Source organism: Pristiophorus japonicus, chromosome 1, assembly GCF_044704955.1.
Source record: "Pristiophorus japonicus isolate sPriJap1 chromosome 1, sPriJap1.hap1, whole genome shotgun sequence".
Lineage (NCBI taxonomy): Eukaryota > Metazoa > Chordata > Chondrichthyes > Pristiophoridae > Pristiophorus > Pristiophorus japonicus.
Genome location: NC_091977.1, coordinates 433,235,744 through 433,249,549, shown reverse-complemented (window position 1 = coordinate 433,249,549; position 13,806 = coordinate 433,235,744). Strand labels below are relative to the sequence as shown.

General features: G+C 47.1%; 1 protein-coding gene across 2 annotated transcripts in view; it reads right to left on the bottom strand.

Moving 5' to 3' along the window:
* The window catches only part of LOC139259964 (ras-related protein Rab-10-like), a 147,420-nt gene that overhangs the window by 77,808 nt on the left and 55,806 nt on the right, over positions 1 to 13,806 (bottom strand). For both annotated transcript variants that reach the window (XM_070875970.1, XM_070875979.1), the window contains exons 2-5: positions 6,162 to 6,225; positions 1,840 to 1,978; positions 1,008 to 1,097; positions 726 to 827 (exon numbers count right to left, since the gene is read on the bottom strand). In XM_070875970.1, the coding sequence (XP_070732071.1) occupies positions 726 to 827; positions 1,008 to 1,097; positions 1,840 to 1,978; positions 6,162 to 6,225 (395 nt within the window). The remainder of the gene's footprint in view (positions 1 to 725; positions 828 to 1,007; positions 1,098 to 1,839; positions 1,979 to 6,161; positions 6,226 to 13,806) is intronic.

The window sequence follows — 13,806 nt, the reverse complement described above, 5'->3', positions numbered from 1 at the left end:
CACTTATGCCTGAATGGCCTGCCATCCCTCATTGTTAAAGCTTACACAGAATTGCTATTGGAGTGACGTCCTGGTGTGTACCTGGTGCCTTTGGCAACACTCTCCAGCAATGAGGCAACAACACCAACATTTCTTGGGTTGCAATCCTGGCAGTTATGCTGGGATTGTGCCTGAAGGTATCTTCCAGAGCGAACCCCATCAGACTTTGCAGGGTCAGTAGAAGGACACTTCCTTTACTTGAGATAGACAGGCACAAACACCATTTTTGTGAACATCTCCAATGACTGTCCATGTTGACCAGAAGAGGTGTTACCTAGGCACCCACTCCACAATCCCAGCCATACACCCATCGACTCCTAAGCAAGGGGAACAATCCACAATTTTTTTTAAAATCTTGTTCTTCGGGAGTCAAAGCTCCTTGTCTGGTATGATCATACTGGTGGAGCTCACATCTGGCCTTGTGGAGGCGATGTGCCTCTGCTTACTCAATGTAGTGGCCTCCACTGGGTCCCACTGGAGCCTGAGGAGAGGGAACTCCTGACTGTACCCCCAGCCATCACTTGCCTTGCAAGGGACTTACAAGTCAACCAGGAAACTCCCAGAAATAACGGAAACCTGCCGCATGCCCTAAGGAATTTGGGCCCAACATCTTTGGAGAAAGGGAATGGAAAAAAAAGTGGCCACTTGGATACTGCTGTCATTTTACCAAGTTATATAAATCACACCTTTTTTACTATTTCTTCTCCTAGGGCTGCAAATGCTTTATCGATGTTCATGTCCTCTTTTGCACTGGTCTCAAAGAATTGCATCCCATGTTCCTGGGCAAGCTTAAAATACAAAACACCATATTTCAGAACATATTCTTACTTTACTTTGTCCACAAGAGATTTTATACTTCTAAATTATCCAATCATTAAACTGTTCAGAACTGAAAGGCTATTTTCATACAGTTTACAACATCTTTTCAAATCTCTAAATTGTAATTAGGTTTGAATATTAAAACGTACCCTTTTTCCATTGTCCCATGAAACTTGCCGTGCCACTAGCATATCACATTTATTACCAATCAATATTCGGCCAACATCATTCCCTGCATGCTGAAATTAAAATTATATCCATCTTTATACATTCACTAAACAGCATACATTTGATGTACGTCTTAACAGTGTGCACCATTATTTTAAAAATCAGAACCATTTCCTCACTATTACTGCTTTAATAGCGTAACTGTAAAATTAACCATTTTATATGGTTAAACACTCTTTCCTTCCATACTGGATTAATTATACAGATTTAGAATGCTATCAGCTGGATATGCTCATATGACACTGAAATAAACTGTTTAGTGTGCATACACAGTGCTCTTATTCTTTGTCTATTAAAATGAATGGAAACAAAATTGTGGGTTGTGTGCCTGAGATTTCCTAAGATGTGCTCTTTCTGAGTGCAGCTCCCTACTGGGATCATTTACTGTGCAATTATCTCTCAAGTATCCGTGCGCATTAAGAAATCATCGACTTTCAGGTGGTGCAGTTGCATATTACACCGAAGTACTTACATACTGTATTATGAAGTGATGGGACAGATGATCAGTTCTTCCATTGAATTGAATCCTTTGTCGTGGCTACATTGCTGTACGGAGGTGCTGTATGTCCCCACCCATAGGATTTAGGCTGCCACTGCATCTTTGAGCAAACATCTCAAAAGCTGCATAAGCAACAGCCTGGGGACAATCTGCTCTCCATCATAGATAGAAGCAGTGTATTCATAAAAGGAACAGCAGAGAAAAATTTTAAAGTGAAAGAAAAAGGGGGCAGTAACATATTAAAAAAAACTCACCTCATCGGTGTCTTTAATCCAATATGTGATATTACTGAAGGTCTTTAAATTGGTAATGTCATAGACAAACATAAGACCATCTGACCCACGAAAATAATGAGTTGTAAGGGCGTGGAATCGTTCCTGGCCAGCTGTATCCCTGTCAATAGATAAGCCAGAAGTTGCATCATTCACTTTTTACACAAATCCAGAGAAGAGAAGATATTTGGCCCTGATTTGAACTCTCCTCACCTGACGGAAACCAGGTGGGGGGCCAGTTAAAATTAAGTGGAGGACTTACCCACTCCTTTCCCTCCCCGATCTGACCAACTAGAATTTTAAATTGCAGGCAGCAAGGACACCCACCCAAGCCGGCGGAGTCCTCTTTAGATATGAAAATCGGGTTCCAATCACAATCATCAGGGCACCATCTGCTATTATAACCAGAGGTCTGTGTGGGGGAGCAATGATAGCTTTCCCACTTGGCCAAAAGTGCCGAGAGAACATAAGTATATAAGAAATAGGAGCAGGAGTAGGTCATACGGCATCTTAAGCCTGCTCCTATTCAATGAGATCATGGCTAATCTTCTATCTAAACACCACTTTCCCACCCTATTCCCCTATCCCTGGGAGCTGCATTGAGGAGCAGAAGAAGCCCAGCAAGGTGATTTTCAAAAACGTTTCCTTGTGGGCTAGGGGGAGCAGAAATACATAAACTGCCAGAGTCAGAGGAATGGAGTGCTAGAATAAATTACAGAGACAGGGTAGGGAAAAGTCACGGAGGAATTTAAAGATGAGGATATTAAATTTAATGTGTTGATGGATGGGAAGCCAATATAGATCAGTGAGGATAGAAGTGATGATTGAGGAGTACACAGTACAGGACAGGATATGTGCAGTAGAATTTTTCATAAGTTGTACTTTAATGAGGATCAAAAAATTATGACCAGACTCTCTGCTATCTCCATTCTGAATCATTTCAACAGTCTAGGGTGCATGCAATCATGGGCCATAAGAACATAAGAGATAGGAGCAGGAGTAGGCCATACGGCCCCTTGAGCCTGCTCCGCCATTTAATACGATCATGGCTGATCTGATCATGGACTCAGGTCCATTTACCTGCCCGCTCCCCATCACCCTTTATTCCCTTATCGTTTAAGAAACTGTCGATCTCTGTCTTAAATTTATTCAATGACCCAGCTTCCACAGCTCTGAGGCTGCGAATTCCACAGATTTACAACTCTTTGAGAGAAGAAATTCCTCATCTCAGTTTTAAATGGGCGACCCCTTATTCAAAGATTATGCCCCCTAGTTTAGTCTCCCCTATCAATGGAAACATCTTCTCTGCATCAACCTTGTCAAGCCCCCTCATACTCTTATACGCTTCGATAAGACCACCTCTTATTCTGCTGAATTCCATTGAGTAGAGGCCCAACCTACTCAACCTTTCCTCATAAGTCAACCCCCTCATCTCCGGAATCAAACTAGTGAACCTTCTCTGAACTGTCTCCAAAGCAAGTATATCCTTTCTTAAATATGGAAACCAAAACTGCACACAGTATTCCAGTTGTGGCATCATCAATATCCTGTATAACTGTAGCAAGACTTTCCTGCTTTTATACTCCATCCCCTTTAATAAAGGCCAGGATTTAATTGGCCTTCCTGATCACTTGCTGTATCTGCAGACTAACCTTTTGTGTTTCATGCACCAGGACTCCTAGGTCCTGCTGTACTGCAGCACTTTGCAATTTTCTCCATTTAAATAATAACTTGCTCTTCAATTTTTTTCTGCCAAAGTGGATAATCTCACACTTTCCAACATTATACTCCATCTGCCAAATCTTTGCCCACTCACTTAACCTGTCTATGTCCTTTTGCAGGTTTTTTGTGTCCTCCTCACACATTGCTTTTGCTCCCATCTTTGTATTGTGAGCAAACGTGGCTACGTTACACTCGGTCCCGTCATCCAAGTCATTAATATAGATTGCAAATAGTTGTGGTCCCAGCGCTGATCCCTGCAACACCCCACTAGTTACTGATTGCCAACCCGAGAATGAACCATTTATCCCGATTCTGTTTTCTGTTAGTTAGCCAATCCTCTATCCATGCTAATACACTACCCCCAACACCATGAACTTTTATCTTGTGCAGTAATCTTTTATGTGGCACCTTGTCAAATGATTTCTGGAAGTCCAAATATAGCACACCCACTGGTTCCCCTTTATCCACCCTGTTCATTACATCCTCAAAGGATTCCAGCAAATTTGACAAACATGACTTCCCCTTCATAAATCCATGCTGAGTCTGCCTGACTGAATTATGCTTTTCCAAACGTCCTGCTACTGCTTCTTTAATAGTGGATTCCAACATTTTCCCAACCTCAGATGTTAGGCTAACTGGTCTACAGTTTCCTGTTTTTTGTCTGCCTCCTTTTTTAAATAGGGGCGATACATTTTCAGTTTTCCAATCTGCTGGGAACTCCCCAGAATTTAGGGAAATTTGGTAAATTACAACCAATGCATCCCCTATCCCTGCTGCTACTTTTCTTAAGACCCTAGGATGCAAGCCATCAGGTCCAGGAGATTCATCTGCCTTTAGTCCCATTATCTTACTGAGTACCACCTCCTTAGTGATTGTGATAAGTTCCTGTTTCCTATAACTCTTGACTGTCCACTGTTGGGATATTTTTAGTGTTCTCTACCATAAAGACTTATACAAAATATTTGTTCAGAGTTTCTGCCATCTCCATGTTCCCCATCACTAATTCCCCGGTTTTGTCCTCTAAGGGACCAATATTTACTTTAGCCACTTCTTCCTTTGTCTATACCTGTAGAAACTCTTGCTATCTGTTTTTATATTTTGTGCTTGTTTACTTTCATAGTCCATCTTCCCTTTCTTAATCATTTTTGTAGTCATTCTTTGCTGGCTTTTAAAAGCTTCCCAATCTTCTGTCCTCCCACTAGTTTTGGCCACTCTGTATGCCCTTGTTTTTAATTGGATACCGTCCTTTATTTCTTTAGTTAGCCACGGATGGCTATCTTTTCTTTTACACCCTTTTCTCCTCACTGGAATATATTTTTCTTGAGAGTTGTGAAATATTTCCTTAAATGAACGCCACTGTTTATCAACTGTCCTACACTTTAATCTATTTTCCCAGTCCACTTTAGCTAACTCTGCCCTCATACCTTCAGTCTCCTTTATTTTCGCTTAGTATGCTAGTTTGAGATCCATCTTTCTCACACTCCATCTGAATTTGAAACTCAACCATGGTATGATCACTCATTCCATAAGGATCCTTTACTAGGAGATTGTTTATTAATCCTGTCACATTACACAGGACCAGATCTAAGATGGCCTGGCCCCTGGTTGGTTCCCTGGCTGGCCAGTGACTTATTCACCTTGAGTTCTGCTAATCTTTTTCAGCACAAATTCCTTTTCTAGTTATCTCTAACAATTATTCCACATCATCCTCCAAAATACTTATGTTCTCATCTGAACGATCATTTGGTGGGAGCAGGAAGTTGAAAAGGGACATAGATTAAGTGAATAAGTGAATGGGCAAAAGTATAACAAATGGTGTTCAATGTGGGCATGAGGTCATCCACTTTAGACTCGAAAGATAAATCAAAGTATTTTCTAAATGATGTGAAACTAGTGACTGTAGAAGAGCAAAGAGATTTGGGAGTCCAAGTACATAAATCAATAAAAGCCAGTAGATAGGTCCAAAAAGCAATCAAAAAGGCTAAAGGAATGTTGACTTTTATCACAAGGACTGGTATACAAAGGGGAGAAAGTTATGCTTCTGTTGTATAGAGCTTTGGTCAGACCCCATCTGGAGTACGGCATTCAGTTTTAGCCGTCACAGCTCAGGATGGATATATTGGCATTGGAGGGGGTGCACTTTGTTGAATACAGCATGGGTCCAATTTCAGACTAGCCTCATAGCTATGTGTGTGTGTGTTCTGTAACTGCTCAATCACAGAAAAACAGGAAACCAGCTGGTTACCCTCTTGATGCTTAGTAATGCCTCCCTATTGATGATGTCACTGGAGTGGACGGCCAGCATGGACAGCTAACTTGGCAGATCATAGTGGGGATGAGAAATGTAATTTTTTGAAACATTAATTAATACTTTTCTACACTTTTTTCAATATAAAATGAGGAATATTTTGAACTCTGGGATTTTCCTTTCCCGTTAAGTATGCAAGAGCAGACATGAAGAATGGTCGCAGGGTGATGCCATAACCTGCTAAATAGGAGAGCTGACTTTAGGAGAGATGGGGTAATGGGAGAAAACTGGATCTAAAATTAAATAATTGCATTTATATTCAAAATGATCATACCATATTTGCAGCTTAATTGTGCAGTTCTCTTTTATCTGGATAGTTTTTACCCTGAAATCGATTCCTAAAAGAAAAAAGTCAAACTAAAATAAATTGATTGAAAGGGGCATCGTCAAAGTTCTTCTAGCTATATACAGGCATTTTACACTATTTCACAAAGTCAAAATTACTCCCATTGGGTTTTGGCTTTTTTTCATTACTACTGTTGGATCTCAGTCTTCTGTAGTCTCCCCGATAATCAGTATAATGGCCTAAATTTGGAACTGAAGAAACAACTTGTATTTTTAAAGCGGCTTTCATGACCTCAGGACGTCCCAAAGATAAAGTACACTCATGGTATTGAAACTGTTATAATGTAGGGAAATGCAGTAGCCAATTTGTGCACAACAAGATTCCACAAACAGGAATACAATAAATGACCAAGTAATCTGTTTTAGTGATGTTGTTTCAGGAATACCAGGAGAACTTCCCCACTCTTCTTTTGAATTGTGCCATAAAATCTTTTATACTCACCTGAAAGGGCAGATGGGACCTCATTTTAACGACTCATTCAAAAGGTCGCACCTTCAACAGCAGTACTCCATCTATCCGTCAGTCCCACACTCCTCCATTATCATTGCTGGGTATATGTTATCTTACCGGCAGGACAGACTGAGGTACTGTGTCCAGTGCACTTACCTGTTTCTTGATATCATATGGAATTAATTGAATTAGCTGAAGACTGGCATTAGTCCCCACTGACTCCCATTTTACTAGGGCTCCTTGATACTATACTTGGTCAAATGCTGCCTTGATGTCAAGGGCAGCTACTCTCATCTCACTTCTGGAATTTAGCTCTTGTGGCCATGTTTGGGTCAAGGCTGTAATCAGAGGTGGGGGCACAGTGGTATAAAGTCAGAGCGGGAGTCCTAAACATTGACTCTGGACTCCATGAAGTCTCATGGCTTCAAGTCAAATATGGGCAAGGAAACATCTTGCTGATTATCACCTATTGCCCTCCTTCAGCTGATGAATAAGTACTCCTCTATGTTGAACACCACTTGGAGGAAGCATTAAGGGTAGCAAGGGCACAGAACATATTCTGGGTGGGGACTTCACTGTCCATCACCAAGCATGGGTATAAGTGACCACTACACAGTCCTTGTGGAGACCAATTCCCATCCTCACATTGAGGACATCCTCCATCATGTCGTGTGGCACATGTGTTAAGTGGATAAATCTAGCAGCTCAAAACTGGGCATCCACAAGGTGCTATGGGCCATCAGCAGCAGCAGCAGAATTGGAGACCACTACAATCTATAACCTTATAGACCAGCATATCCCTTAGTCCCCCATTACCATCAAGCCAGGTGACCAACCCTGGTTCAATAAGGACTGTAGAAGAACATGCTGGAAGCAACACCAGGCACACTTAAAAATGAGGTGCCAACCATGCTAAACAATCAAAGCAGCATGCTACAGATAGAGCTAAGCGATCCCACAACCAATGGATCAGATCAAAGCACTGTCATCCTGTCACATCCAGCCATGAGTGATGCTGGACAATTAAGCAACTAAGCAACTAAGGCACCGCGAACATTGCCATTCTCAACAATGACGGAACCCAGTACAAGTGCAAAGGACAAGCCTGAAGCATCTGCAACTAGCTTCAACCAAAAGTGTTGAGTGGATGATCCCTTTTGGCCTCCCCGAGGACCCTGCCGTCACTAATGTCAGTGCTATCAAGCGCCACTTACTCACCAATAAGCTGCTCACCGATGCTCAGTTTGGATTCTTCCAGGAGCACTTGGCTGCAGAACTAATTACAGCCTTGACCAAAACATGGCCATAAGAGCTAAATTCCAGAAGTGAGATGAGAATGGCTATCCTTGATATCAAGGCAGCATTTGACCAAGTGTAGTACCAAGGAGCCCTAGTAAAATTGGAGTTAGTGGGGACTAATGCCAGTCTTCAGCTAATTCAATTAGTTCTATATGATATCAAGAAACAGCTAAGTGCACTGGACACAGCAAAGGCTATGGTTGCTGACAAAACCCCAGCTATAGTACCTCAGTTGTAAAAGACCTGTGTTCCAGAACTAGTTATCCTCCTAGATAAGCGGTGCCAGTGCTCCGACAACAACTGCATCTACCAGATAAAATGGGCAAATTCAATGCAGCAAATTACTGCCCCATCAGTCAACAAAGTGATGGAAAGAGTTGTTAGCAGTGCTATCAAGCGCCATTTACTCACCAATAAGCTGCTCACCGATGCTCAGTTTGGATTCTACCAGGACCACTCGGCTGCAGAACTAATTACAGCCTTGGCCCAAACATGGACACGAGCTGAATTCCAGAGGTGAGATGAAAGTGGCTGCCTTTGACATCAAGGCAGCATTTGACCAAGTGTAGTACCAAGGAGCCCTAGTAAAATTGGAGTCAGTGGGAACTAAGGGAAAAGTCTGCAGTGGCTGGCATTATACCTAACACAAAGGAATATGGTTGCGGTTGTTGGAGGCCAATCATCTCAGCCCCAGGACATTGGTGCAGGAGTTGGTGCATCGAGGCATTGTCCTAGGCCCAACTAACTTCAGCTGCTTCATCAATACCCTTCTCTCTATCATAAGGTCAGAAGTGGGGCTGTGCATTGATGACTGAAATGTGTTAATTTTTCTTCACAATTCATCAGATAATGCAGCAGTTTATGTCCATACACAGTAAGACCTGCACAATATTGAGGCTTGGGCTGATAAGTGTCAAGTAACATTTGTGCTACTTAAGCGCCAGGCAATGACCATCTCCAACAAGAAAGAGAATAACCACCACCCTTGACATTCAATGGGAATACCATCGTCAAATGCCCCACCATCAACAGCCTGGGGGTCATCATTGACCAGATACTCACCTGGACGAACTGCATAAATACTGTGGTTATTAGAGCAGGTCAGAGGCTGGGTATTCTGTGGTGATTGACCCATTTCCAAGCTCACTAAAACCTGTCCACCAACTACAAGGCACAAGTCACTTGTCTGGATGGGCGCAGCAATAATACTCAAGAAGATCAACGGCAACCAGGAAAAAGCAGTCTAGAGATGGGCAACAAATAAAAATTTTGTATAGCTATCGGCTAAGTGCAGGTGAGTGCGACTAATTGGTTAGCTCTTTCAAAGAGTTGGCACAGGAACAATGAGCCGATTGGCCTCCTTCAATGCTGTAAGATACTATGTCCGGAATTTTGCCAGCACTCAGAGGATGGAATGTGTTCTGGGTCAGCTTAAATTTAAATTAGCATCTGTGCTCTTACATAAGAACATAAGAACATAAGAATTAGGAACAGGAGTAGGCCATCTAGCCCCTCGAGCCTGCTCCGCCATTCAATAAGATCATGACTGATCTGGTCGTGGACTCAGCTCCACTTACCCGCCCTCTCCCCGTAACCCTTAATTCCCTTATTGCTTAAAAATCTATCTATCTTTGACTTGAAAACATTCAATGAGCTAGCCTCAACTGCTTCTTTGGGCAGAGAATTCCACAGATTCACAACCCTCTGGGAGAAGAAATTCTTTCTCAACTCGGTTTTAAATTGGCCCCTCCGTATTTTGAGGCTGTGCCCCCTAGTTCTAGTCTCCCCCACCAATGGAAACAACCTCTCTGCCTCTATCTTGTCTATCCCTTTCATGATTTTAAATGTTTCTATAAGATCACCCCTCATCCTTCTGAACTCCAAGGAGTAAAGACCCAGTCTACTCAATCTATCATCATAAGGTAACCCCCTTATTTCTGGAATCAGCCTAGTGAATCGTCTCTGTACCCCTTCCAAAGCTAGTATATCCTTCCTTAAGTAAGGTGACCAAAATTGCGTGCAGTACTCCAGGTGCGGCCTTACCAATACCTTATACAGTTGCAGCAACAGCTCCCTGCTTTTGTACTCCATCCCTCTCGCAATGAAGGCCAACATTCCATTCGCCTTCCTGATTACCTGCTGCACCTGCAAACTAGCCTTTTGGGATTCATGCACAAGGAGGCGGAGCTCGCTTCGCTCCGCGCGAGGACGGGGTCCGCGTACTGGCACTTTAACAACCGGCTGCTGGAGGACGTGCGGTTCCAGGACTCGTTCCGTCGATTCTGGTCCGACTGGAGAAGGAAGCAGGGGGGCTTCCCCTCCTTGAGGCTATGGTGGGACGTAGGCAAGGCTCACGCCCGCGTCTTCTGTCAAGAGTACGCGAGGGGGTCGACCAAGAGGCGGGCGGCCAGAGTCGGGCGCCTAGAAAAAGAGGTGCTCGACCTGGAAGCCCGTCTCGGTCAAGTCGTCCAGGACCCGGCCCTGCGGACGGTGTACGAAGCGAAGAAGGCCGCGCTGAAGGACCTGCAGCTCGTCGGGTCCCGAGGCGCGTTCGTGAGGTCGCGGATCCGGTTCCTGCGGGATCTGGACCGCGGCTCCCCCTTCTTCTACTCGCTGGAAAAAAGGCAGAGTGTCCGTAAGCAGCTCTTGACGCTGCTGGCCGACGACGGCTCTCTCGTCTCGGATCCGGAGGGCGTCAACAACAGGGTCCGTGAATATTACGGGGCTCTGTTCTCTCCGGATCCGTCCAGCGAGGAAGCGCGTAGAGTTTTGTGGGAGGACCTGCCGAAGGTCAGCCCGGAGGGCGCCGAAAATCTGGAGCTCCGCTAAGCCTGGCGGAGCTGACCGGTGCCCTCGCCCGGCTCTCGAGGGGAAAATCCCCGGGGCTGGACGGGCTGACCGTGGAGTTCCACAGGGCGTTCTGGGACGTCCTGGGGAGCGACTACGCGCGGGTCCTGGGGGAAAGTCTGGCGACCGGGGAGATGCCCCTCTCTTGGCGCAGGGCAGTCATCATCCTGCTGCCTAAGAAGGGCGATCTCCGCCTCCTTAAGAACTGGCGCCCGGTCTCCCTCCTCAGCACGGACTACAAAATCTTCGCCAGGGCGATGTCTGCTCGCCTTGGTGCCGTGCTGGACCACATGATCCACCCCGACCAGTCATACACGGTCCCGGGCCGGACAATCCACGATAACATCCATCTGGTCCGGGACCTCATCCATTGTTCCCAGGAGGCTGGTCTGTCGGTCGCCTTCCTATCCCTCGACCAAGAGAAGGCGTTTGACAGGGTGGATCACGACTATCTGCTCGGAACTCTGCGCGCTTTCGGGTTCGGGACGCATTTCGTCGCCCGGATCCGACTTTTGTACGCCGCCGCGGAGTGTCTGATTAAGGTTAACGGGTCCTTGACGGCGCCCCTTCGCTTTAGGAGAGGGGTGCGCCAGGGATGCCCCATGTCCGGCCAGTTATATGCTGTTTGCGTGGAGCCTTTCCTGCGCCTCTTGCGGACGAGGTTGACGGGACTGGCTCTGCAAGGGCCGGGCGTGGAGGTCGTCCTCTCGGCTTACGCCGATGACGTGCTCCTCGCGGTAGAGGATCCCGCTGACCTGCAGAGGATGCGTGAGTGCCAGGAGATTTACTCGGCCGCGTCCTCCGCCAGGATCAACTGGGAGAAATGTTCCGGACTCCTGGCGGGTCAGTGGCGGGTGGACTCCCTGCCGGAGGAGCTCAGGCCTTTTGCCTGGAGCACGACCCATCTCCTCTATCTGGGAGTCTACCTTAGCCCCGACGAGGGAGCCTGGCCGGCGAACTGGCAGGAGCTGGAGGCCAAGGTCGCCGCTCGCCTAGGGCGCTGGACAGGACTGCTCCGAGTGCTGTCCTACAGGGGTCGAGCGCTAGTCATAAACCAGCTGGTGGCCGCAATGCTGTGGTACCGGCTGGTCACTTTGACCCCTCCCCCTGCGTTTGTCGCCAAGATACAGAAGAAGCTGGTGGACTTCTTCTGGAACAACAGGAAGCACTGGGTCTCTGCCGCGGTCTTGAGTCTCCCGCTTGAGGAGGGCGGTCAGTCGTTGGTGTGCGTCAGCGCCCAGCTCGCGACTTTCCGTCTTCAGACCCTGCAGAGATACCTTTACGTCGAGCCCCCTCCTAGGTGGTGTGCTCTGGCGAGGTATTTCTTCCGCCAGCAGCTCGACCTCAATTATGACACGCAGCTCCTGTTTGTGAACTTGGGGGGTGCCAGGACCGCCCTCCGGGAGCTGCCTGTCTTTTACAGGGAACTCATCAGGGTCTGGAACAAAGTCTCCACCAAGCGCAGCTCTCCGCCGGCTGGAGTGGCGGCCGTCCTGCAGGAACCGCTGCTCGGGAATCCGTACCTCCACGGCCGAGGCTTTATGTGGCGGTCGGAAGAGAGGGCTGTGGCTGGTGAGGTGACCAGGGTCAGGGACCTGCTCGATGGCGGAGGAGCGGGCTGGATGGCGCCAGACACGCTGGCGCGGCGCCTAAATTCTGCCAACGTCCGCCACGCGGCCGATGCCATCGAGTCGCTAAAAACAGCTCTGGGCCCTGACTCCGTTAGGTGCATCGAGGAGGCTCAGGCACGTGGGGAGATCCCGTCCGAACTGACCCCCGTCCGGACGGAATTCCTCATCGGCGCCAAACCCCGGAACCTCCCTCGGGGGCCGGCGCCTCACAACTTGAGCCGCCTCGGGGAAATCCCCTCCGTGCCTTTCAGTTCCGCGCGGAGGGGTTTCCTGTACGGGCTGCTCCTGCACACCCTCAACTTTGCCATCCTCGCCGGCCGGCCGGACACGCCATGGCGTACCATCTTGCCGTCCGGAGGAGGCGGGGGTCCCCGATGGAGGGCACTCTACGCAGGGGTCCTCCCACTATTCATCGGGGACTTGGCCTGCAGGGTGGTGCACGGAGCAGTGCCGTGCAATAAATTTTTAAGCCGGTTCACGGACTCCCAGGCCGCCTGCAATTTCTGCGGTCTGGAGGAGTCCGTGTTCCATGTTTTTATTGAATGCACAAGGTTGCAGCCCCTGTTCCACTATTTGAAGGGGCTGCTCCTGAAATTCTGGCTGCACTTCAGTCCCACTCTCCTGATCTTTGGGCACCCTGTGCGGAGGGGAGCGGGTAGGTCCGAAGGCCTCCTCGTAGGGCTGCTCCTGGGCACGGCCAAGGGTGCCATCAGCCGGTCCAGGCAGCGGGCGGTCGAGGGGGTCGTTCAACCTGACTGCCTGCCTCTCTTCCGCTCTTACATCCGGTCCAGGGTGTCCTTGGAGATGGAGCACGCGGTGTCCACCGGTACGCTCGCGGCCTTCCGCGAGAGGTGGGCACCGGAGGGACTGGAGTGCATCATCACGCCCGGCAACCAAATTTTAATTTGATTTTACGTTTTTTAAGTTTAATTTGTTTTAATTGCCGGTGCTTTTAGTGTCCCCTTCCCTTTTATAGGGGGCACTGGAAAAAAGGAAAAATTTGATTTTAGTGCCCAAAAAAAAAAAAAAAACCACAAAAAAACCCCCCCAAAAAAACAAAAAAGGGCCTTGTAAATGTCTTGTGTGTGTCATCCAGGTCGGGTGGCACGGATACATGTTTTATGTTTTCGCAGGTAAACTCAAAAGAGTTTCATGCACAAGGACCCCCAGGTCCCTCTGCACCACAGCATGTTGTAATTTCTCCCCATTCAAATAATATTCCCTTTTACTGTTTTTTTTCCCAAGGTGGATGACCTCACACTTTCCGACATTGTATTCTATCTGCCAAACCTTAGCCCATTCGCTTAACCTATCCAAATCTCTTTGCAGCCTCTCTGAGTCCTCTA